Below are 25,594 nucleotides of genomic sequence, written 5' to 3'. Positions count from 1 at the left end.
TTTTTTAGTTCAAAACATTATTGTGAGTTTTAAAAAATGTTTTGAGTTTGAAACATTTGTTTTAAGTTTGAAACTTTTTTTGAGTTTAAAACCATTTTTTGAGTTTGTGAAACATTTTATTAAGTTTGAGAATTTTTTTTTAAGTTAGAAAAACATTTTTGAGTTTGAGAAATGTTTTTTGGGTTTGAGAAAAACATTTTTGAGTTTGAAACCATTTTTGAAGTTTGAAACATTTTTTTGAGTTTTAAAACATTTTTCTGGGTTACTGAAACATTTTTTGAGTTTCAAACATTTTTTTGAGTTTGAAACCATTTTTTGAGTTTGAAACAATTTTTAAAAGTTTGAAAAAAAAATTTAATTTGAATTTTTTTTTTTTAGTTTTACCATTTGTTTTGAGTTTGAAACTTTTTGGAGTTTGTGAAACATTTTTAGGTTTAGAAAATGTTTTTGAGTTAGAAAAAAATGTTTAAGCTTGAAAAATGTTTTGAGTTTGAAACATGTTTGCAAAACATTTTTTGAAGTCTGAAACATTTGTTTGAGTTTGTTAAAACATTTTTGAGTTTGAAACATTTTTCCCAGTTTGTGAAACATTTTTTTGAGTTTCAAACATTTTTTAAGTTTGAAAAAAATGTTTTGAGTTTGAAACAATATTTTAAAGTTTGAAACATGTTTTTAAGTTTGAATTTTTTTTTTTGAGTTTTACATTTTTTGGAGTTAGACATTTTTTTGTGGTTTAAGAAAAAAAACCTTTTTTAATAAAAAAAATTATTTTGAGTTAGAACATTTTTTGTGTTTATAAAAAAAATTTTGAGTTTGAGAAACATTTTATTGAGTTTGAGGCATTTTTTAAGTAAGAAAAAAAATTGAGTTTGAGAAAAAAAAAATTGAGTTTGAAACCATTTTCTTGAGTTTGAAACCTTTTTTTGAGTTTAAAATGTTTTTTTCAGTTACACATTTTTTTGAGTTTGAGAAACATTTTTTTTAATAAAAAAAATGTTTGGAGTTCGAAATTTTTTTTGTGTTTAAGAACATTTTTGGGGAGTTTGAGAAACATTTTATTAAGTTTGAAGCATTTTTTTAATTTAGAAAAAAAAAATTGAGTTTGAGAAAAAAACATTTGAGTTTAAAACCATTTTAGAAGTTTGAACATTTTTTTTGAGTTTGAAATATTTTTTGAAGTTTGAAAAAAAAATTTGAGATTGAAACAATATTTTAAAGTTCTAAACATTTATTTAAGTTTGAAAAATGTCTTTGAATTTGACTTTTTTTTTTTTTGAGTTTGAAACCATTTTTTTTAGTTTATAACCTTTTTTTAAGTTTAAAATGTTGAGTTTGAAATGTTTTTTGAAGTTTGAAAAAATGTTTAGAGTTCTAAAACCATTTCTGAGTTTGTGAAACATTTTTTTGAGTTCGAAACATTTTTTTAAGTTTGAAAAAATGTTTTGAGTTTGAAACAATATTTTAAAGTTTAAAACATTTATTTAAGTTTGAAAAAATGTTTTGAGTTTCAAACAATATTTTAAAGTTTGAAAAAAAAATGTAAGTTTGAAAAATGTCTTTGTTTTCTTTCTTTTTTCAATTTGAAATTTTTTTTTGAGTTAGAACATTATTTGGAGTTAGACATTTTTTGTGGTTTAAGAAAAAAAACACTTTTTTTATTAAATTTTTTTTTATTTTGAGTTAGAAATTTTTTTTGTGTTCATAAACATTTTTTTGAGTTTGAGAACCATTTTATTGAGTTTGAAGCATTTTTTTAAGTAAGAAAAAAAATTGAGTTTGAAACCATTTTTGAGTTCAAAACGTTTTTTTCAGTTACACATTTTTTTGAGTCTGAGAAACATTTCTTTTAATAAAAAAAAAATGTTTTGTGTTCAAAATTGTTTTTGTGTTTCACAAAATTTTGGGGGAGTTTGAGAAACATTTTATTGAGTTTGAAGCATTTTTTTTTAGGAAAAAAAATGGAGTTTGAGAAAAAAAACATTTGAGTTTAAAACCATTTTTGAAGTTTGAAAATTTTTTTTGAGTTTGAAATATTTTTTGAAGTTTGAAAAAAAAATTTGAGATTGAAACAATATTTTAAAGTTCAAAACATTTATTTAAGTTTGAAAAATGTCTTTGAATTTGACTCTTTTTTTTTTGAGTTTGAAACCATTTTTTTTTAGTTTATAACCTTTTTTTAAGTTTAAAATGTTTTTTTCAGTTACACATTTTTTTTGAGTTTGAGAAACATTTCTTTTAATAAAAAAAATGTTTGGAGTTCGAAAAAAATTTTGTGTTTAAGAACATTTTTGGGGAGTTTGAGAAACATTTTATTGAGTTTGAAGCATTTTTTTAATTTAGAAAAAAATAGAGTTTGAGAAAGAAACATTTGAGTTTAAAACCATTTTTGAAGTTTGAACATTTTTTTTTGAGTTTTGAAAAAAAAATTTGAGTTTGAAATGTTTTTTGAAGTTTGAAAAAATGTTTAGAGTTTTAAAAAAAATTCTGAGTTTGTGAAACATTTTTTTTGAGTTCGAAACATTTTTTTAAGTTTGAAAAAATGTTTTGAGTTTGAAACAATATTTTAAAGTTTAAAACATTTGAAAAATGTCTTTGAATTTGACTTTTTTTTTTTTGAGTTTGAAACATTTTTTGAGTTTAAAATGTTCTTTTCAGTTACACATTTTTTTTGAGTTTGAGAAACATTTCTTTTAATTAAAAAAAATGTTTTGAGTTCGAACATTTTTTTGTGTTTAAGAACATTTTGGGGGAGTTTAAGAAACATTTTATTGAGTTTGAAGCATTCTTTTAATTTAGAAAAAAAATAGAGTTTGAGGAAAAAACATTTGAGTTTGAAACCATTTTTTTTTAGTTTTGAAACATTTTTTTGAGTTTGAAAAAATGTTTTGAGTTTCAAACATTTTTCTGAGTTTGTGAAACATTTTTTTAAGTTTGAAAAAATGTTTTGAGTTTCAAACAATATTTTAAAGTTTGAAAAATGTCTTTGTTTTCTTTCTTTTTTTAATTTGAAACATTTTTTTGAGTTAGAACATTATCTGGAGTTAGACATTTTTTGTGGTTTAAGAAAAAAAACACTTTTTTTATTAAATTTTTTTTATTTTGAGTTAGAAATTTTTTTTGTGTTCATAAACATTTTTTTGAGTTTGAGAACCATTTTATTGAGTTTGAAGCATTTTTTTAAGTAAGAAAAAAAATTGAGTTTGAGAAAAAAAATTGAGTTTGAAACCATTTTTTTAGTTTGAAACCTTTTTTTGAGTTTAAAATGTTCTTTTCAGTTACACATTTTTTTTGAGTTTGAGAAACATTTCTTTTAATAAAAAAAAAATGTTTTGAGTTCGAACATTTTTTTGTGTTTAAGAACATTCTGGGGAAGTTTGAGAAACATTTTATTGAGTTTGTAGCATTTTTTTAATTTAGAAAAAAAAAATTGAGTTTGAGAAAAAAACATTTGAGTTTAAAACCATTTTAGAAGTTTGAACATTTTTTTGAGTTTTGAAACATTTTTTTGAGTTTGAAATGTTTTTTGAAGTTTGAAAAAATGTTTAGAGTTCTAAAACCATTTCTGAGTTTGTGAAACATTTTTTTGAGTTCAAAACATTTTTTTAAACTTCAAAAAATGTTTTGAGTTTGAAACAATATTTTAAAGTTTAAAACATTTATTTAAGTTTGAAAAATGTCTTTGAATTTGACTTTTTTTTTTTTTGAGTTTGAAATATTCTTTTAAGATTGAAAAAATGTTTTGAGTTTCAAACATTTTTCTGAGTTTGTGAAAAAAAAATTTAAGTTTGAAAAAATGTTTTGAGTTTCAAACAATATTTTAAAGTTTGAAAAAAAAAATTTAAGTTTGAAAAATGTCTTTGAGTTTTAATTGTTTTTTTAATTTGAAACATTTTTTTGAGTTAGAACATTTTTTGGAGTTAGACATTTTTTTGTGGTTTAAGAAAAAAAAAACTTTTTTTTAATAAAATACTTTTGAGTTAGAAAATTGTTTTGTGTTTATAAACATTTTTTTGAGTTTGAGAAACATTTTATTGATTTTATTTTATTTGAGGCAAGTAAGAAAAAAAATTGAGTTTGAGAAAAAAAATTGAGTTTGAAACCATTTTCTTGAGTTTGAAACCTTTTTTGAGTTTAAAATGTTTTTTTCAGTTACACATTTTTTTTGAGTTTGAGAAACATTTTAATAAAAAAAATGTTTTGAGTTCGAAATTGTTTTTGTGTTTAACAAAATTTTGGGGGAGTTTGAGAAACATTTTATTGAGTTTGAAGCATTTTTTTAATTTAAAAAAAAAAATTTAGTTTGAGAAAAAAACATTTGAGTTTGAAAAAAAAAATTTGTTAGAATTTTTTTTTTTTAATTTGAAACTTTTTGAAGTTTGAAGCAATTTTTTGAGTTGGTGAAACATTTTTAGGTTTAAAACATTTTTTTGAGTTTAAAAATGTTTTTAAGTTTGAAGCATTTTTTGAGTTTGTGAAACATTTTTTTCAAGTTAGAAATATTTTTGGAGTTTGAAACATTTTTCCCAGTTTGCGAAACATTTTTTGAGTTTTTAATTTTTTTTTGAGTTACACATTTTTTGTGTGTGTTTAAGAAACATTTTTTTTGAGTTTGAGAAACTTTTTTTTTAGTTTAAAACATGTTTGCAAAACATTTTATGAAGTCCGAAACATTTGTTTGAGTTTGAAATGTTTTTTGAAGTTTAAAAAAATGTTTAGAGTTTTATAAACATTTCTGAGTTTGTGAAACATTTTTTTGAGTTCGAAACATTTTTTTAAGTTTGAAAAAATGTTTTGAGTTTGAAACAATATTTTAAAATTTAAAACATTTATTTAAGTTTGAAAAATGTCTTTGAATTTGACTTTTTTGTTGTTGTTTGAAATATTTTTGAGTTTGAAAAAATGTTTTGAGTTTCAAACATTTTTCTGAGTTTGTGAAACATTTTTTTAAGTTTGAAAAAATGTTTTGAGTTTCAAACAATATTTTAAAGTTTGAAAAAAAAATGTAAGTTTGAAAAATGTCTTTGTTTTCTTTCTTTTTTTTAATTTGAAACATTTTTTTGAGTTAGAACATTATTTGGAGTTAGACATTTTTTGTGGTTTAAGAAAAAAAAACTTTTTAATAAAAAAAATTATTTTGAGTTAGAACATTTTTTGTGTTTATAAAAAAAAATTTGAGTTTGAGAAACATTTTATTGAGTTTGAGGCATTTTTTAAGTAAGAAAAAAAATTGAGTTTGAGAAAAAAAATTGAGTTTGAAACCATTTTTGAGTTTAAAATGTTTTTTTCAGTTACACATTTTTTTTGAGTTTGAGAAACATTTCTTTTGATAAAAAATTTTTTGTGTTTAACAACATTTTTGGGGAGTTTGAGAAACATTTTATTCAGTTTGAAGCATTTTTTTTAATTTAGAAAAAAAAATAGAGTTTGAGAAAAAAACATTTGAGTTTGAAACCATTTTTGAAGTTTGAACATTTTTTTTTGAGTTTGTGAAACATTTTTTTGAGTTAGAAACATTTTTTTAAGTTTGAAAAAATGTTTTGAGTTTGAAACAATATTTTAAAGTTTCAAACATTTGAAAAATGTCTTTGAATTTGACTTTTTTTTTTTTTGAGTTTGAAACATTTTTTGGAGTTTGTGGAGTTTTGTCAGTAATATCACTCCACACATCTTCCCCTAGTTAAATCATGTGATCGGTATTGGTATCGGCCGATCTCCCTCATGGATGATCGACATTGCACAACATTGACTGTAGAAAGTCTTGAGTTTCCTAACATTTAGTTAACATTTTACACTCATGTGCAGCCACAAATTCCTTCCTCCACAGAACCTTGTCAGAAGTGGGCGGGGCTTGGCCTCCGTGTCAGTCACAAGGTCCGAGCGCCTCCAGTGGACGTCCCGCCTTCGCCTCCCCTCACTTCTTCTCTCCCCCTGCGCCGCCGCCCTTCCCCCGTCCCGGCGGCCACTTCCACCCGAGTGGCTTCATGCTCGGCACCTCGCCATGCAGAACAACAACGCCGCCAAGGAGCACCTGTACAAGATCCTGGTCATCGGGGACCTGGGGGTGGGCAAGACCAGCATCATCAAGCGCTACGTGCACCACAACTTCAGCCCCAACTACCGGGCCACCATCGGCGTGGACTTTGCCCTCAAGGTGCTCAACCTGGACCAGGAGACGGTGCGCCTGCAGCTGTGGGACATCGCAGGTACGTGGACTCCTCAACTCACTTTGTTTTGACAAACGCTCCCTTTTTATGTAATAATTGCACCCTTTTGACCGTCGCTATAAGTGCAGAAACTCGTGTAATAATGCCCTTTATTAGAAATGAGCTGCAGTTATTGCAGCCCGGAAGGTTCCGAGCAGGCTGACGTCTCACGTGAGTGTCGCCTGGACTGGCGGCCCCCGGCTGGCTGCACTTTGGGAGCACGAGCTCCTCATGTGAGGCGGATTTGAGGCCCCGCCGCCGAACAGAAGAGCGTTTATTGTGAGCGCTCCCTTCTTGGCCGCGCCGCATTAGTTGTGGGACTGTGAAGAATGTTCTTGTGATGACAAGCAGAACCTTTTCACGCTCACCGCCGTGTCACCTGACCTGCGTACCAGTCCGTAGTACTCTTGGAACCATACCGATATTTTGGTACTTATCTAAATAAAAGGGGATCGCAAAAAAATGTCATAATTGGCTTTATTTTAACCAACAATCTTAGTGTATATTAAACATATCTTTATTAATGTAATTTAGTCCTTAAATAAAATAGTGCACATACTAGACAACTTGTCTTTTAGTACACTCTTAGAAATAAAAGTGCTAAGTAGAACCATATAAGGTTCTTCGGCTCGTTTTCATAGGAGAACCCTTTTTGGCTCCAGGTAGAACCTTTTTATAAAGGTTCCACCTGGAACCCTTTTGGAGGGTTCTACCTAGAACTGTGTGTGTAAGGTTCCACCCAGAACCCCCCCCATGAGAGGTTCTACAAAGAACCCACGCAGGGAGTTCCACTAAGAACCCTTTCATGTTTCAAGGGTTTCATCTAGAACCCACGCAGGGAGTTCCACTAAGAACCCTTTCGTATTTCAAGGGTTTCATCTAGAACCCACACAGGGAGTTCCACTAAGAACCCTTTTGTATTTCAAGACTTTCAACTAGAACCCACGCAGGGAGTTCCACTAAGAACCCTTTTGTATTTCAAGGGTTTCATCTAGAACCCACACAGGGAGTTCCACTAAGAACCCTTTCGTATTTCAAGGGTTTCATCTAGAACCCACACAGGGAGTTCCACTAAGAACCCTTTCGTATTTCAAGGGTTTCATCTAGAACCCACACAGGGAGTTCCACTAAGAACCCTTTTGTATTTCAAGACTTTCAACTAGAACCCACGCAGGGAGTTCCACTAAGAACCCTTTCGTATTTCAAGGGTTTCATCTAGAACCCACACAGGGAGTTCCACTAAGAACCCTTTTGTATTTCAAGACTTTCAACTAGAACCCACGCAGGGAGTTCCACTAAGAACCCTTTTGTATTTCAAGGGTTTCATCTAGAACCCACACAGGGAGTTCCACTAAGAACCCTTTCGTATTTCAAGGGTTTCATCTAGAACCCACACAGGGAGTTCCACTAAGAACCCTTTCGTATTTCAAGGGTTTCATCTAGAACCCACACAGGGAGTTCCACTAAGAACCCTTTTGTATTTCAAGACTTTCAACTAGAACCCACGCAGGGAGTTCCACTAAGAACCCTTTCGTATTTCAAGGGTTTCATCTAGAACCCACACAGGGAGTTCCACTAAGAACCCTTTTGTATTTCAAGACTTTCAACTAGAACCCACGCAGGGAGTTCCACTAAGAACCCTTTTGTATTTCAAGGGTTTCATCTAGAACCCACACAGGGAGTTCCACTAAGAACCCTTTTGTATTTCAAGTAACATATTGTGTCATTTATACACCTATTATTTTGTACACATTATGAGGGACAAACTGTAAAAATTTAGGTTGGCAGAAGCGGGAATCAAACCCGGAACCCTCAAATTGCTGGCACGGCCACTCTACCAACCGAGCTATACCGCCCCGGTAGTAAGTAAACAAACAAAGACTCCTAATTAGTCTGCAGTAACATGTGTCATTTATACACCTATTATTTTGTACACATTATGAGGGACAAACTGTAAAAATTTAGGTTGGCAGAAGCGGGAATCGAACCCGGAACCCTCAAATTGCTGGCACGGCCGCTCTACCAACCGAGCTATACCGCCCCGGTAGTAAGTAAACAAACAAAGACTCCTAATTAGTCGTATGCAGTAACATATTGTGTCATTTATACACCTATTATTTTGTACACTTTATGAGGGACAAACTGTAAAAAATGGATTATTAATCCACTTGTTCATTTACTGCTTATTTTCTGTTTTAACATGTTCTACCTACACTTCTGTTAAAATGTAATAATCACTTATTCTTCCCTTCTTTGATACTTGACATTAGTTTTGGATGATACCACACATTTAGGTATCGATCCGATACCAAGTAGGATCATACATTGGTCATATTCAAAGTCCTCATGGGACGTATTTACTGACTTTATGAACATTTATAAAAATGTTTTAAAGGAAAGAAGATGTTGTGATGCCAAAAAAATATCGATGTAATCATAGTAGTATCGACTCGATACGTGCCTGTACTTGGTATCATTACAGTGGATGTCAGGTATCGATCCACCAATGGCGTTTCTTTACATTTAGTGAAGTACAGTGATAATGATACTTGTAAGAAACTTACATTATTTGTACTATACTGATACCGTTATACCGTACAACCCTAGTAGATATAATCACATTACATGTCACCTGACCAGTCTGTAGATATAAACATGTTACATGTCACCTGACCAGTCTGTAGATATAAACACGTTACATGTCACCTGACCAGTCTGTAGATATAAACATGTTACATGTCACCTGACCAGTCTGTAGATATAAACATGTTACATGTCACCTGACCAGTCTGTAGATATAAACATGTTACATGTCACCTGACCAGTCTGTAGATATAAACATGTTACATGTCACCTGACCAGTCTGTAGATATAATCACATTACATGTCACCTGACCAGTCTGTAGATATAAACATGTTACATGTCACCTGACCAGTCTGTAGATATAAACATGTTACATGTCACCTGACCAGTCTGTAGATATAAACACGTTACATGTCACCTGACCAGTCTGTAGATATAAACATGTTACATGTCACCTGACCAGTCTGTAGATATAAACATGTTACATGTCACCTGACCAGTCTGTAGATATAAACACGTTACATGTCACCTGACCAGTCTGTAGATATAAACACGTTACATGTCACCTGACCAGTCTGTAGATATAAACACGTTACATGTCACCTGACCAGTCTGTAGATATAAACACGTTACATGTCACCTGACCAGTCTGTAGATATAAACATGTTACATGTCACCTGACCAGTCTGTAGATATAAACACGTTACATGTCACCTGACCAGTCTGTAGATATAAACATGTTACATGTCAGCTGACCAGTCTGTAGATATAAACATGTTACATGTCACCTGACCAGTCTGTAGATATAAACACGTCACATGTCACCTGACCAGTCTGTAGATATAAACATGTTACATGTCACCTGACCAGTCTGTAGATATAAACATGTTACATGTCACCTGACCAGTCTGTAGATATAAACATGTTACATGTCACCTGACCAGTCTGTAGATATAAACATGTTACATGTCACCTGACCAGTCTGTAGATATAAACACGTTACATGTCACCTGACCAGTCTGTAGATATAAACATGTTACATGTCACCTGACCAGTCTGTAGATATAAACATGTTACATGTCACCTGACCAGTCTGTAGATATAAACATGTTACATGTCACCTGACCAGTCTGTAGATATAAACATGTTACATGTCACCTGACCAGTCTGTAGATATAATCACATTACATGTCACCTGACCAGTCTGTAGATATAAACATGTTACATGTCACCTGACCAGTCTGTAGATATAAACATGTTACATGTCACCTGACCAGTCTGTAGATATAAACACGTTACATGTCACCTGACCAGTCTGTAGATATAAACATGTTACATGTCACCTGACCAGTCTGTAGATATAAACATGTTACATGTCACCTGACCAGTCTGTAGATATAAACACGTTACATGTCACCTGACCAGTCTGTAGATATAAACACGTTACATGTCACCTGACCAGTCTGTAGATATAAACACGTTACATGTCACCTGACCAGTCTGTAGATATAAACACGTTACATGTCACCTGACCAGTCTGTAGATATAAACACGTTACATGTCACCTGACCAGTCTGTAGATATAAACATGTTACATGTCACCTGACCAGTCTGTAGATATAAACACGTTACATGTCACCTGACCAGTCTGTAGATATAAACATGTTACATGTCAGCTGACCAGTCTGTAGATATAAACATGTTACATGTCACCTGACCAGTCTGTAGATATAAACACGTCACATGTCACCTGACCAGTCTGTAGATATAAACATGTTACATGTCACCTGACCAGTCTGTAGATATAAACATGTTACATGTCACCTGACCAGTCTGTAGATATAAACATGTTACATGTCACCTGACCAGTCTGTAGATATAAACATGTTACATGTCACCTGACCAGTCTGTAGATATAAACATGTTACATGTCACCTGACCAGTCTGTAGATATAAACACGTCACATGTCACCTGACCAGTCTGTAGATATAAACATGTTACATGTCACCTGACCAGTCTGTAGATATAAACATGTTACATGTCACCTGACCAGTCTGTAGATATAAACATGTTACATGTCACCTGACCAGTCTGTAGATATAAACATGTTACATGTCACCTGACCAGTCTGTAGATATAAACACGTTACATGTCACCTGACCAGTCTGTAGATATAAACATGTTACATGTCACCTGACCAGTCTGTAGATATAAACACGTTACATGTCACCTGACCAGTCTGTAGATATAAACATGTTACATGTCACCTGACCAGTCTGTAGATATAAACATGTTACATGTCACCTGACCAGTCTGTAGATATAAACACGTTACATGTCACCTGACCAGTCTGTAGATATAAACACGTTACATGTCACCTGACCAGTCTGTAGATATAAACATGTTACATGTCACCTGACCAGTCTGTAGATATAAACATGTTACATGTCACCTGACCAGTCTGTAGATATAAACATGTTACATGTCACCTGACCAGTCTGTAGATATAAACATGTTACATGTCACCTGACCAGTCTGTAGATATAAACATGTTACATGTCACCTGACCAGTCTGTAGATATAAACATGTTACATGTCACCTGACCAGTCTGTAGATATAAACATGTTACATGTCACCTGACCAGTCTGTAGATATAAACACGTTACATGTCACCTGACCAGTCTGTAGATATAAACATGTTACATGTCACCTGACCAGTCTGTAGATATAAACATGTTACATGTCACCTGACCAGTCTGTAGATATAAACACGTTACATGTCACCTGACCAGTCTGTAGATATAAACATGTTACATGTCACCTGACCAGTCTGTAGATATAATCACGTTACATGTCACCTGACCAGTCTGTAGATATAAACACGTTACATGTCACCTGACCAGTCTGTAGATATAAACATGTTACATGTCACCTGACCAGTCTGTAGATATAAACACGTTACATGTCACCTGACCAGTCTGTAGATATAAACACGTTACATGTCACCTGACCAGTCTGTAGATATAAACATGTTACATGTCACCTGACCAGTCTGTAGATATAATCACGTTACATGTCACCTGACCAGTCTGTAGATATAAACATGTTACATGTCACCTGACCAGTCTGTAGATATAAACATGTTACATGTCACCTGACCAGACTGTAGATATAAACATGTTACATGTCACCTGACCAGTCTGTAGATATAAACACGTTACATGTCACCTGACCAGTCTGTAGATATAAACATGTTACATGTCACCTGACCAGTCTGTAGATATAAACACGTTACATGTCACCTGACCAGTCTGTAGATATAAACATGTTACATGTCACCTGACCAGTCTGTAGATATAATCACGTTACATGTCACCTGACCAGTCTGTAGATATAAACATGTTACATGTCACCTGACCAGTCTGTAGATATAAACATGTTACATGTCACCTGACCAGTCTGTAGATATAAACATGTTACATGTCACCTGACCAGTCTGTAGATATAATCGTGTTACATGTCACCTGACCAGTCTGTAGATATAAACATGTTACAAGTCACCTGACCAGTCTGTAGATATAAACATGTTACATGTCACCTGACCAGTCTGTAGATATAAACATGTTACATGTCACCTGACCAGTCTGTAGATATAAACACGTTACATGTCACCTGACCAGTCTGTAGATATAAACACGTTACATGTCACCTGACCAGTCTGTAGATATAAACATGTTACATGTCACCTGACCAGTCTGTAGATATAAACACGTTACATGTCACCTGACCAGTCTGTAGATATAAACACGTTACATGTCACCTGACCAGTCTGTAGATATAAACATGTTACATGTCACCTGACCAGTCTGTAGATATAAACATGTTACATGTCACCTGACCAGTCTGTAGATATAAACATGTTACATGTCACCTGACCAGTCTGTAGATATAAACACGTCACATGTCACCTGACCAGTCTGTAGATATAAACACGTTACATGTCACCTGACCAGTCTGTAGATATAAACATGTTACATGTCACCTGACCAGTCTGTAGATATAAACACGTTACATGTCACCTGACCAGTCTAGATATAAACACGTTACATGTCACCTGACCAGTCTGTAGACATAAACACGTTACGTGTCACCTGACCAGTCTGTAGATATAAACATGTTACATGTCACCTGACCAGTCTGTAGATATAAACATGTTACATGTCACCTGACCAGTCTGTAGATATAAACACGTTACATGTCACCTGACCAGTCTGTAGATATAAACATGTTACATGTCACCTGACCAGTCTGTAGATATAAACATGTTACATGTCACCTGACCAGTCTGTAGATATAAACACGTTACATGTCACCTGACCAGTCTGTAGATATAAACACGTTACATGTCACCTGACCAGTCTGTAGATATAAACATGTTACATGTCACCTGACCAGTCTGTAGATATAAACATGTTACATGTCACCTGACCAGTCTGTAGATATAAACACGTTACATGTCACCTGACCAGTCTGTAGATATAAACGCGTTACATGTCACCTGACCAGTCTGTAGATATAAACATGTTACATGTCACCTGACCAGTCTGTAGATATAAACATGTTACATGTCACCTGACCAGTCTGTAGATATAAACATGTTACATGTCACCTGACCAGTCTGTAGATATAAACATGTTACATGTCACCTGACCAGTCTGTAGATATAAACATGTTACATGTCACCTGACCAGTCTGTAGATATAAACATGTTACATGTCACCTGACCAGTCTGTAGATATAAACATGTTACATGTCACCTGACCAGTCTGTAGATATAAACATGTTACATGTCACCTGACCAGTCTGTAGATATAATCACGTTACATGTCACCTGACCAGTCTGTAGATATAATCACGTTACATGTCACCTGACCAGTCTGTAGATATAATCACGTTACATGTCACCTGACCAGTCTGTAGATACAAACATGTTACATGTCACCTGACCAGTCTGTAGATATAAACATGTTACATGTCACCTGACCAGTCTGTAGATATAAACATGTTACATGTCACCTGACCAGTCTGTAGATATAAACATGTTACATGTCACCTGACCAGTCTGTAGATATAAACACGTTACATGTCACCTGACCAGTCTGTAGATATAAACATGTTACATGTCACCTGACCAGTCTGTAGATATAAACATGTTACATGTCACCTGACCAGTCTGTAGATATAAACGTGTCACATGTCACCTGACCAGTCTGTAGATATAAACACGTCACATGTCACCTGACCAGTCTGTAGATATAAACACGTTACATGTCACCTGACCAGTCTGTAGATATAAACATGTTACATGTCACCTGACCAGTCTGTAGATATAATCACGTTACATGTCACCTGACCAGTCTGTAGATATAAACATGTTACATGTCACCTGACCAGTCTGTAGATATAAACATGTTACATGTCACCTGACCAGTCTGTAGATATAAACATGTTACATGTCACCTGACCAGTCTGTAGATATAAACACGTTACATGTCACCTGACCAGTCTGTAGATATAAACATGTTACATGTCACCTGACCAGACTGTAGATATAAACATGTTACATGTCACCTGACCAGTCTGTAGATATAAACATGTTACATGTCACCTGACCAGTCTGTAGATATAAACATGTTACATGTCACCTGACCAGTCTGTAGATATAAACATGTTACATGTCACCTGACCAGTCTGTAGATATAAACATGTTGCATGTCACCTGACCAGTCTGTAGATATAAACATGTTACATGTCACCTGACCAGTCTGTAGATATAATCACATTACATGTCACCTGACCAGTCTGTAGATATAAACACGTTACATGTCACCTGACCAGTCTGTAGATATAAACACGTTACATGTCACCTGACCAGTCTGTAGATATAAACACGTTACATGTCACCTGACCAGTCTGTAGATATAAACATGTTACATGTCACCTGACCAGTCTGTAGATATAAACATGTTACATGTCACCTGACCAGTCTGTAGATATAAACATGTTACATGTCACCTGACCAGTCTGTAGATATAAACACGTTACATGTCACCTGACCAGTCTGTAGATATAAACATGTTACATGTCACCTGACCAGTCTGTAGATATAATCACGTTACATGTCACCTGACCAGTCTGTAGATATAAACATGTTACATGTCACCTGACCAGTCTGTAGATATAAACATGTTACATGTCACCTGACCAGTCTGTAGATATAAACATGTTACATGTCACCTGACCAGTCTGTAGATATAAACATGTTACATGTCACCTGACCAGTCTGTAGATATAAACATGTTACATGTCACCTGACCAGTCTGTAGATATAAACATGTTACATGTCACCTGACCAGTCTGTAGATATAAACATGTTACATGTCACCTGACCAGTCTGTAGATATAAACATGTTACATGTCACCTGACCAGTCTGTAGATATAAACACGTTACATGTCACCTGACCAGTCTGTAGATATAAACACGTTACATGTCACCTGACCAGTCTGTAGATATAAACATGTTACATGTCACCTGACCAGTCTGTAGATATAAACATGTTACATGTCACCTGACCAGTCTGTAGATATAAACATGTTACATGTCACCTGACCAGTCTGTAGATATAAACATGTTACATGTCACCTGACCAGTCTGTAGATATAAACATGTTACATGTCACCTGACCAGTCTGTAGATATAAACACGTTACATGTCACCTGACCAGTCTGTAGATATAAACATGTTACATGTCACCTGACCAGTCTGTAGATATAAACATGTTACATGTCACCTGACCAGTCTGTAGATATAAACGTGTCACATGTCACCTGACCAGTCTGTAGATATAAACACGTCACATGTCACCTGACCAGTCTGTAGATATAAACACGTTACATGTCACCTGACCAGTCTGTAGATATAAACATGTTACATGTCACCTGACCAGTCTGTAGATATAATCACGTTACATGTCACCTGACCAGTCTGTAGATATAAACATGTTACATGTCACCTGACCAGTCTGTAGATATAAACATGTTACATGTCACCTGACCAGTCTGTAGATATAAACATGTTACATGTCACCTGACCAGTCTGTAGATATAAACACGTTACATGTCACCTGACCAGTCTGTAGATATAAACATGTTACATGTCACCTGACCAGACTGTAGATATAAACATGTTACATGTCACCTGACCAGTCTGTAGATATAAACATGTTACATGTCACCTGACCAGTCTGTAGATATAAACATGTTACATGTCACCTGACCAGTCTGTAGATATAAACATGTTACATGTCACCTGACCAGTCTGTAGATATAAACATGTTACATGTCACCTGACCAGTCTGTAGATATAAACATGTTACATGTCACCTGACCAGTCTGTAGATATAAACATGTTACATGTCACCTGACCAGTCTGTAGATATAAACATGTTACATGTCACCTGACCAGTCTGTAGATATAAACACGTTACATGTCACCTGACCAGTCTGTAGATATAAACACGTTACATGTCACCTGACCAGTCTGTAGATATAAACATGTTACATGTCACCTGACCAGTCTGTAGATATAAACATGTTACATGTCACCTGACCAGTCTGTAGATATAAACATGTTACATGTCACCTGACCAGTCTGTAGATATAAACATGTTACATGTCACCTGACCAGTCTGTAGATATAAACATGTTACATGTCACCTGACCAGTCTGTAGATATAAACATGTTACATGTCACCTGACCAGTCTGTAGATATAAACACGTTACATGTCACCTGACCAGTCTGTAGATATAAACATGTTACATGTCACCTGACCAGTCTGTAGATATAAACATGTTACATGTCACCTGACCAGTCTGTAGATATAAACGTGTCACATGTCACCTGACCAGTCTGTAGATATAAACACGTCACATGTCACCTGACCAGTCTGTAGATATAAACACGTTACATGTCACCTGACCAGTCTGTAGATATAAACATGTTACATGTCACCTGACCAGTCTGTAGATATAATCACGTTACATGTCACCTGACCAGTCTGTAGATATAAACATGTTACATGTCACCTGACCAGTCTGTAGATATAAACATGTTACATGTCACCTGACCAGTCTGTAGATATAAACATGTTACATGTCACCTGACCAGTCTGTAGATATAAACACGTTACATGTCACCTGACCAGTCTGTAGATATAAACATGTTACATGTCACCTGACCAGACTGTAGATATAAACATGTTACATGTCACCTGACCAGTCTGTAGATATAAACATGTTACATGTCACCTGACCAGTCTGTAGATATAAACATGTTACATGTCACCTGACCAGTCTGTAGATATAAACATGTTACATGTCACCTGACCAGTCTGTAGATATAAACATGTTGCATGTCACCTGACCAGTCTGTAGATATAAACATGTTACATGTCACCTGACCAGTCTGTAGATATAATCACATTACATGTCACCTGACCAGTCTGTAGATATAAACACGTTACATGTCACCTGACCAGTCTGTAGATATAAACACGTTACATGTCACCTGACCAGTCTGTAGATATAAACACGTTACATGTCACCTGACCAGTCTGTAGATATAAACATGTTACATGTCACCTGACCAGTCTGTAGATATAAACATGTTACATGTCACCTGACCAGTCTGTAGATATAAACATGTTACATGTCACCTGACCAGTCTGTAGATATAAACACGTTACATGTCACCTGACCAGTCTGTAGATATAAACATGTTACATGTCACCTGACCAGTCTGTAGATATAATCACGTTACATGTCACCTGACCAGTCTGTAGATATAAACATGTTACATGTCACCTGACCAGTCTGTAGATATAAACATGTTACATGTCACCTGACCAGTCTGTAGATATAAACATGTTACATGTCACCTGACCAGTCTGTAGATATAAACATGTTACATGTCACCTGACCAGTCTGTAGATATAAACATGTTACATGTCACCTGACCAGTCTGTAGATATAAACATGTTACATGTCACCTGACCAGTCTGTAGATATAAACATGTTACATGTCACCTGACCAGTCTGTAGATATAAACATGTTACATGTCACCTGACCAGTCTGTAGATATAAACACGTTACATGTCACCTGACCAGTCTGTAGATATAAACACGTTACATGTCACCTGACCAGTCTGTAGATATAAACATGTTACATGTCACCTGACCAGTCTGTAGATATAAACATGTTACATGTCACCTGACCAGTCTGTAGATATAAACATGTTACATGTCACCTGACCAGTCTGTAGATATAAACATGTTACATGTCACCTGACCAGTCTGTAGATATAAACATGTTACATGTCACCTGACCAGTCTGTAGATATAAACACGTTACATGTCACCTGACCAGTCTGTAGATATAAACATGTTACATGTCACCTGACCAGTCTGTAGATATAAACATGTTACATGTCACCTGACCAGTCTGTAGATATAAACGTGTCACATGTCACCTGACCAGTCTGTAGATATAAACACGTCACATGTCACCTGACCAGTCTGTAGATATAAACACGTTACATGTCACCTGACCAGTCTGTAGATATAAACATGTTACATGTCACCTGACCAGTCTGTAGATATAATCACGTTACATGTCACCTGACCAGTCTGTAGATATAAACATGTTACATGTCACCTGACCAGTCTGTAGATATAAACATGTTACATGTCACCTGACCAGTCTGTAGATATAAACATGTTACATGTCACCTGACCAGTCTGTAGATATAAACACGTTACATGTCACCTGACCAGTCTGTAGATATAAACATGTTACATGTCACCTGACCAGACTGTAGATATAAACATGTTACATGTCACCTGACCAGTCTGTAGATATAAACATGTTACATGTCACCTGACCAGTCTGTAGATATAAACATGTTACATGTCACCTGACCAGTCTGTAGATATAAACATGTTACATGTCACCTGACCAGTCTGTAGATATAAACATGTTACATGTCACCTGACCAGTCTGTAGATATAAACATGTTACATGTCACCTGACCAGTCTGTAGATATAAACATGTTACATGTCACCTGACCAGTCTGTAGATATAAACATGTTACATGTCACCTGACCAGTCTGTAGATATAAACACGTTACATGTCACCTGACCAGTCTGTAGATATAAACACGTTACATGTCACCTGACCAGTCTGTAGATATAAACATGTTACATGTCACCTGACCAGTCTGTAGATATAAACATGTTACATGTCACCTGACCAGTCTGTAGATATAAACATGTTACATGTCACCTGACCAGTCTGTAGATATAAACACGTTACATGTCACCTGACCAGTCTGTAGATATAAACATGTTACATGTCACCTGACCAGTCTGTAGATATAATCACGTTACATGTCACCTGACCAGTCTGTAGATATAAACATGTTACATGTCACCTGACCAGTCTGTAGATATAAACATGTTACATGTCACCTGACCAGTCTGTAGATATAAACATGTTACATGTCACCTGACCAGTCTGTAGATATAAACATGTTACATGTCACCTGACCAGTCTGTAGATATAAACATGTTACATGTCACCTGACCAGTCTGTAGATATAAACATGTTACATGTCACCTGACCAGTCTGTAGATATAAACATGTTACATGTCACCTGACCAGTCTGTAGATATAAACATGTTACATGTCACCTGACCAGTCTGTAGATATAAACACGTTACATGTCACCTGACCAGTCTGTAGATATAAACACGTTACATGTCACCTGACCAGTCTGTAGATATAAACATGTTACATGTCACCTGACCAGTCTGTAGATATAAACATGTTACATGTCACCTGACCAGTCTGTAGATATAAACATGTTACATGTCACCTGACCAGTCTGTAGATATAAACATGTTACATGTCACCTGACCAGTCTGTAGATATAAACATGTTACATGTCACCTGACCAGTCTGTAGATATAAACACGTTACATGTCACCTGACCAGTCTGTAGATATAAACATGTTACATGTCACCTGACCAGTCTGTAGATATAAACATGTTACATGTCACCTGACCAGTCTGTAGATATAATCACGTTACATGTCACCTGACCAGTCTGTAGATATAAACATGTTACATGTCACCTGACCAGTCTGTAGATATAAACATGTTACATGTCACCTGACCAGTCTGTAGATATAAACATGTTACATGTCACCTGACCAGTCTGTAGATATAATCGTGTTACATGTCACCTGACCAGTCTGTAGATATAAACATGTTACAAGTCACCTGACCAGTCTGTAGATATAAACATGTTACATGTCACCTGACCAGTCTGTAGATATAAACATGTTACATGTCACCTGACCAGTCTGTAGATATAAACACGTTACATGTCACCTGACCAGTCTGTAGATATAAACACGTTACATGTCACCTGACCAGTCTGTAGATATAAACATGTTACATGTCACCTGACCAGTCTGTAGATATAAACACGTTACATGTCACCTGACCAGTCTGTAGATATAAACACGTTACATGTCACCTGACCAGTCTGTAGATATAAACATGTTACATGTCACCTGACCAGTCTGTAGATATAAACATGTTACATGTCACCTGACCAGTCTGTAGATATAAACATGTTACATGTCACCTGACCAGTCTGTAGATATAAACACGTCACATGTCACCTGACCAGTCTGTAGATATAAACACGTTACATGTCACCTGACCAGTCTGTAGATATAAACATGTTACATGTCACCTGACCAGTCTGTAGATATAAACACGTTACATGTCACCTGACCAGTCTAGATATAAACACGTTACATGTCACCTGACCAGTCTGTAGACATAAACACGTTACGTGTCACCTGACCAGTCTGTAGATATAAACATGTTACATGTCACCTGACCAGTCTGTAGATATAAACATGTTACATGTCACCTGACCAGTCTGTAGATATAAACACGTTACATGTCACCTGACCAGTCTGTAGATATAAACATGTTACATGTCACCTGACCAGTCTGTAGATATAAACATGTTACATGTCACCTGACCAGTCTGTAGATATAAACACGTTACATGTCACCTGACCAGTCTGTAGATATAAACACGTTACATGTCACCTGACCAGTCTGTAGATATAAACATGTTACATGTCACCTGACCAGTCTGTAGATATAAACATGTTACATGTCACCTGACCAGTCTGTAGATATAAACACGTTACATGTCACCTGACCAGTCTGTAGATATAAACGCGTTACATGTCACCTGACCAGTCTGTAGATATAAACATGTTACATGTCACCTGACCAGTCTGTAGATATAAACATGTTACATGTCACCTGACCAGTCTGTAGATATAAACATGTTACATGTCACCTGACCAGTCTGTAGATATAAACATGTTACATGTCACCTGACCAGTCTGTAGATATAAACATGTTACATGTCACCTGACCAGTCTGTAGATATAAACATGTTACATGTCACCTGACCAGTCTGTAGATATAAACATGTTACATGTCACCTGACCAGTCTGTAGATATAAACATGTTACATGTCACCTGACCAGTCTGTAGATATAATCACGTTACATGTCACCTGACCAGTCTGTAGATATAATCACGTTACATGTCACCTGACCAGTCTGTAGATATAATCACGTTACATGTCACCTGACCAGTCTGTAGATACAAACATGTTACATGTCACCTGACCAGTCTGTAGATATAAACATGTTACATGTCACCTGACCAGTCTGTAGATATAAACATGTTACATGTCACCTGACCAGTCTGTAGATATAAACATGTTACATGTCACCTGACCAGTCTGTAGATATAAACACGTTACATGTCACCTGACCAGTCTGTAGATATAAACATGTTACATGTCACCTGACCAGTCTGTAGATATAAACATGTTACATGTCACCTGACCAGTCTGTAGATATAAACGTGTCACATGTCACCTGACCAGTCTGTAGATATAAACACGTCACATGTCACCTGACCAGTCTGTAGATATAAACACGTTACATGTCACCTGACCAGTCTGTAGATATAAACATGTTACATGTCACCTGACCAGTCTGTAGATATAATCACGTTACATGTCACCTGACCAGTCTGTAGATATAAACATGTTACATGTCACCTGACCAGTCTGTAGATATAAACATGTTACATGTCACCTGACCAGTCTGTAGATATAAACATGTTACATGTCACCTGACCAGTCTGTAGATATAAACACGTTACATGTCACCTGACCAGTCTGTAGATATAAACATGTTACATGTCACCTGACCAGACTGTAGATATAAACATGTTACATGTCACCTGACCAGTCTGTAGATATAAACATGTTACATGTCACCTGACCAGTCTGTAGATATAAACATGTTACATGTCACCTGACCAGTCTGTAGATATAAACATGTTACATGTCACCTGACCAGTCTGTAGATATAAACATGTTACATGTCACCTGACCAGTCTGTAGATATAAACATGTTACATGTCACCTGACCAGTCTGTAGATATAAACATGTTACATGTCACCTGACCAGTCTGTAGATATAAACATGTTACATGTCACCTGACCAGTCTGTAGATATAAACACGTTACATGTCACCTGACCAGTCTGTAGATATAAACACGTTACATGTCACCTGACCAGTCTGTAGATATAAACATGTTACATGTCACCTGACCAGTCTGTAGATATAAACATGTTACATGTCACCTGACCAGTCTGTAGATATAAACATGTTACATGTCACCTGACCAGTCTGTAGATATAAACACGTTACATGTCACCTGACCAGTCTGTAGATATAAACATGTTACATGTCACCTGACCAGTCTGTAGATATAATCACGTTACATGTCACCTGACCAGTCTGTAGATATAAACATGTTACATGTCACCTGACCAGTCTGTAGATATAAACATGTTACATGTCACCTGACCAGTCTGTAGATATAAACATGTTACATGTCACCTGACCAGTCTGTAGATATAAACATGTTACATGTCACCTGACCAGTCTGTAGATATAAACATGTTACATGTCACCTGACCAGTCTGTAGATATAAACATGTTACATGTCACCTGACCAGTCTGTAGATATAAACATGTTACATGTCACCTGACCAGTCTGTAGATATAAACATGTTACATGTCACCTGACCAGTCTGTAGATATAAACACGTTACATGTCACCTGACCAGTCTGTAGATATAAACACGTTACATGTCACCTGACCAGTCTGTAGATATAAACATGTTACATGTCACCTGACCAGTCTGTAGATATAAACATGTTACATGTCACCTGACCAGTCTGTAGATATAAACATGTTACATGTCACCTGACCAGTCTGTAGATATAAACATGTTACATGTCACCTGACCAGTCTGTAGATATAAACACGTTACATGTCACCTGACCAGTCTGTAGATATAAACATGTTACATGTCACCTGACCAGTCTGTAGATATAAACATGTTACATGTCACCTGACCAGTCTGTAGATATAAACACGTTACATGTCACCTGACCAGTCTGTAGATATAAACGCGTTACATGTCACCTGACCAGTCTGTAGATATAAACATGTTACATGTCACCTGACCAGTCTGTAGATATAAACATGTTACATGTCACCTGACCAGTCTGTAGATATAAACATGTTACATGTCACCTGACCAGTCTGTAGATATAAACATGTTACATGTCACCTGACCAGTCTGTAGATATAAACATGTTACATGTCACCTGACCAGTCTGTAGATATAAACATGTTACATGTCACCTGACCAGTCTGTAGATATAAACATGTTACATGTCACCTGACCAGTCTGTAGATATAAACATGTTACATGTCACCTGACCAGTCTGTAGATATAATCACGTTACATGTCACCTGACCAGTCTGTAGATATAATCACGTTACATGTCACCTGACCAGTCTGTAGATATAATCACGTTACATGTCACCTGACCAGTCTGTAGATACAAACATGTTACATGTCACCTGACCAGTCTGTAGATATAAACATGTTACATGTCACCTGACCAGTCTGTAGATATAAACATGTTACATGTCACCTGACCAGTCTGTAGATATAAACATGTTACATGTCACCTGACCAGTCTGTAGATATAAACACGTTACATGTCACCTGACCAGTCTGTAGATATAAACATGTTACATGTCACCTGACCAGTCTGTAGATATAAACATGTTACATGTCACCTGACCAGTCTGTAGATATAAACGTGTCACATGTCACCTGACCAGTCTGTAGATATAAACACGTCACATGTCACCTGACCAGTCTGTAGATATAAACACGTTACATGTCACCTGACCAGTCTGTAGATATAAACATGTTACATGTCACCTGACCAGTCTGTAGATATAAACACGTTACATGTCACCTGACCAGTCTAGATATAAACACGTTACATGTCACCTGACCAGTCTGTAGACATAAACACGTTACGTGTCACCTGACCAGTCTGTAGATATAAACATGTTACATGTCACCTGACCAGTCTGTAGATATAAACATGTTACATGTCACCTGACCAGTCTGTAGATATAAACACGTTACATGTCACCTGACCAGTCTGTAGATATAAACATGTTACATGTCACCTGACCAGTCTGTAGATATAAACACGTTACATGTCACCTGACCAGTCTGTAGATATAAACATGTTACATGTCACCTGACCAGTCTGTAGATATAAACACGTTACATGTCACCTGACCAGTCTGTAGATATAAACATGTTACATGTCACCTGACCAGTCTGTAGATATAAACACGTTACATGTCACCTGACCAGTCTGTAGATATAAACACGTTACATGTCACCTGACCAGTCTGTAGATATAAACATGTTACATGTCACCTGACCAGTCTGTAGATATAAACATGTTACATGTCACCTGACCAGTCTGTAGATATAAACACGTTACATGTCACCTGACCAGTCTGTAGATATAAACATGTTACATGTCACCTGACCAGTCTGTAGATATAAACATGTCACCTGACCAGTCTGTAGATATAAACATGTCACCTGACCAGTCTGTAGATATAAACGTGTTACATGTCACCTGACCAGTCTGTAGATATAAACATGTTACATGTCACCTGACCAGTCTGTAGATATAATCGCGTTACATGTCACCTGACCAGTCTGTAGATATAAACATGTTACATGTCACCTGACCAGTCTGTAGATATAATCGCGTTACATGTCACCTGACCTGCAATACCAACATTAGTTTTCATAAAGAACTCAGGAAAAAAAACAAATACTGTGTTGGTGTTTTACTCGTTTTATAGCTCACCGACTAATAACGAGTATTAAATAATTATAAACACACGTATCCATCCATCCATCCATTTTCTACCGCTTGTCCCTTTTGGGGGGTGCTGGAGCCTATCTCAGCTGCATTCGGGCGGAAGGCTGTGTACACCCTGGACAAGTCGCCACCTCATCACAGTGCCAACACACATATAAAGTCTCCAAAACAGCAGCGTATTATAATTGTACCCAGTAACAAACGTGTCTGCATTACTCCACTTAATGAATTATTGTAGCCACTGGTTGTTGCCAAAAAAAACAATTACCACATCTCTTCGACTT

The 25,594-nt window shown here is 35.6% G+C and overlaps 2 protein-coding genes across 2 annotated transcripts in view; both read left to right on the top strand.

Moving 5' to 3' along the window:
• Positions 1 to 5,954, top strand: part of ctsc (cathepsin C) — a 41,840-nt gene extending 35,886 nt beyond the window's left edge. Inside the window, exon 10 of the mRNA XM_061925873.1 lies at positions 5,825 to 5,954. The gene's annotated coding sequence lies outside the window, so the exon portion shown is untranslated. The remainder of the gene's footprint in view (positions 1 to 5,824) is intronic.
• The window catches only part of rab38a (RAB38a, member RAS oncogene family), a 37,278-nt gene continuing 17,533 nt past the window's right edge, over positions 5,850 to 25,594 (top strand). The window contains exon 1 of the mRNA XM_061925875.1: positions 5,850 to 6,203. Coding sequence (XP_061781859.1) covers positions 5,999 to 6,203 — 205 coding nt within the window. The 5' untranslated portion in view covers positions 5,850 to 5,998. The remainder of the gene's footprint in view (positions 6,204 to 25,594) is intronic.

Source organism: Nerophis lumbriciformis, linkage group LG30 (genome assembly GCF_033978685.3).
Source record: "Nerophis lumbriciformis linkage group LG30, RoL_Nlum_v2.1, whole genome shotgun sequence".
In the NCBI taxonomy this organism is placed as follows: domain Eukaryota; kingdom Metazoa; phylum Chordata; class Actinopteri; order Syngnathiformes; family Syngnathidae; genus Nerophis; species Nerophis lumbriciformis.
This window is presented reverse-complemented; position numbering and strand designations above follow the sequence as displayed.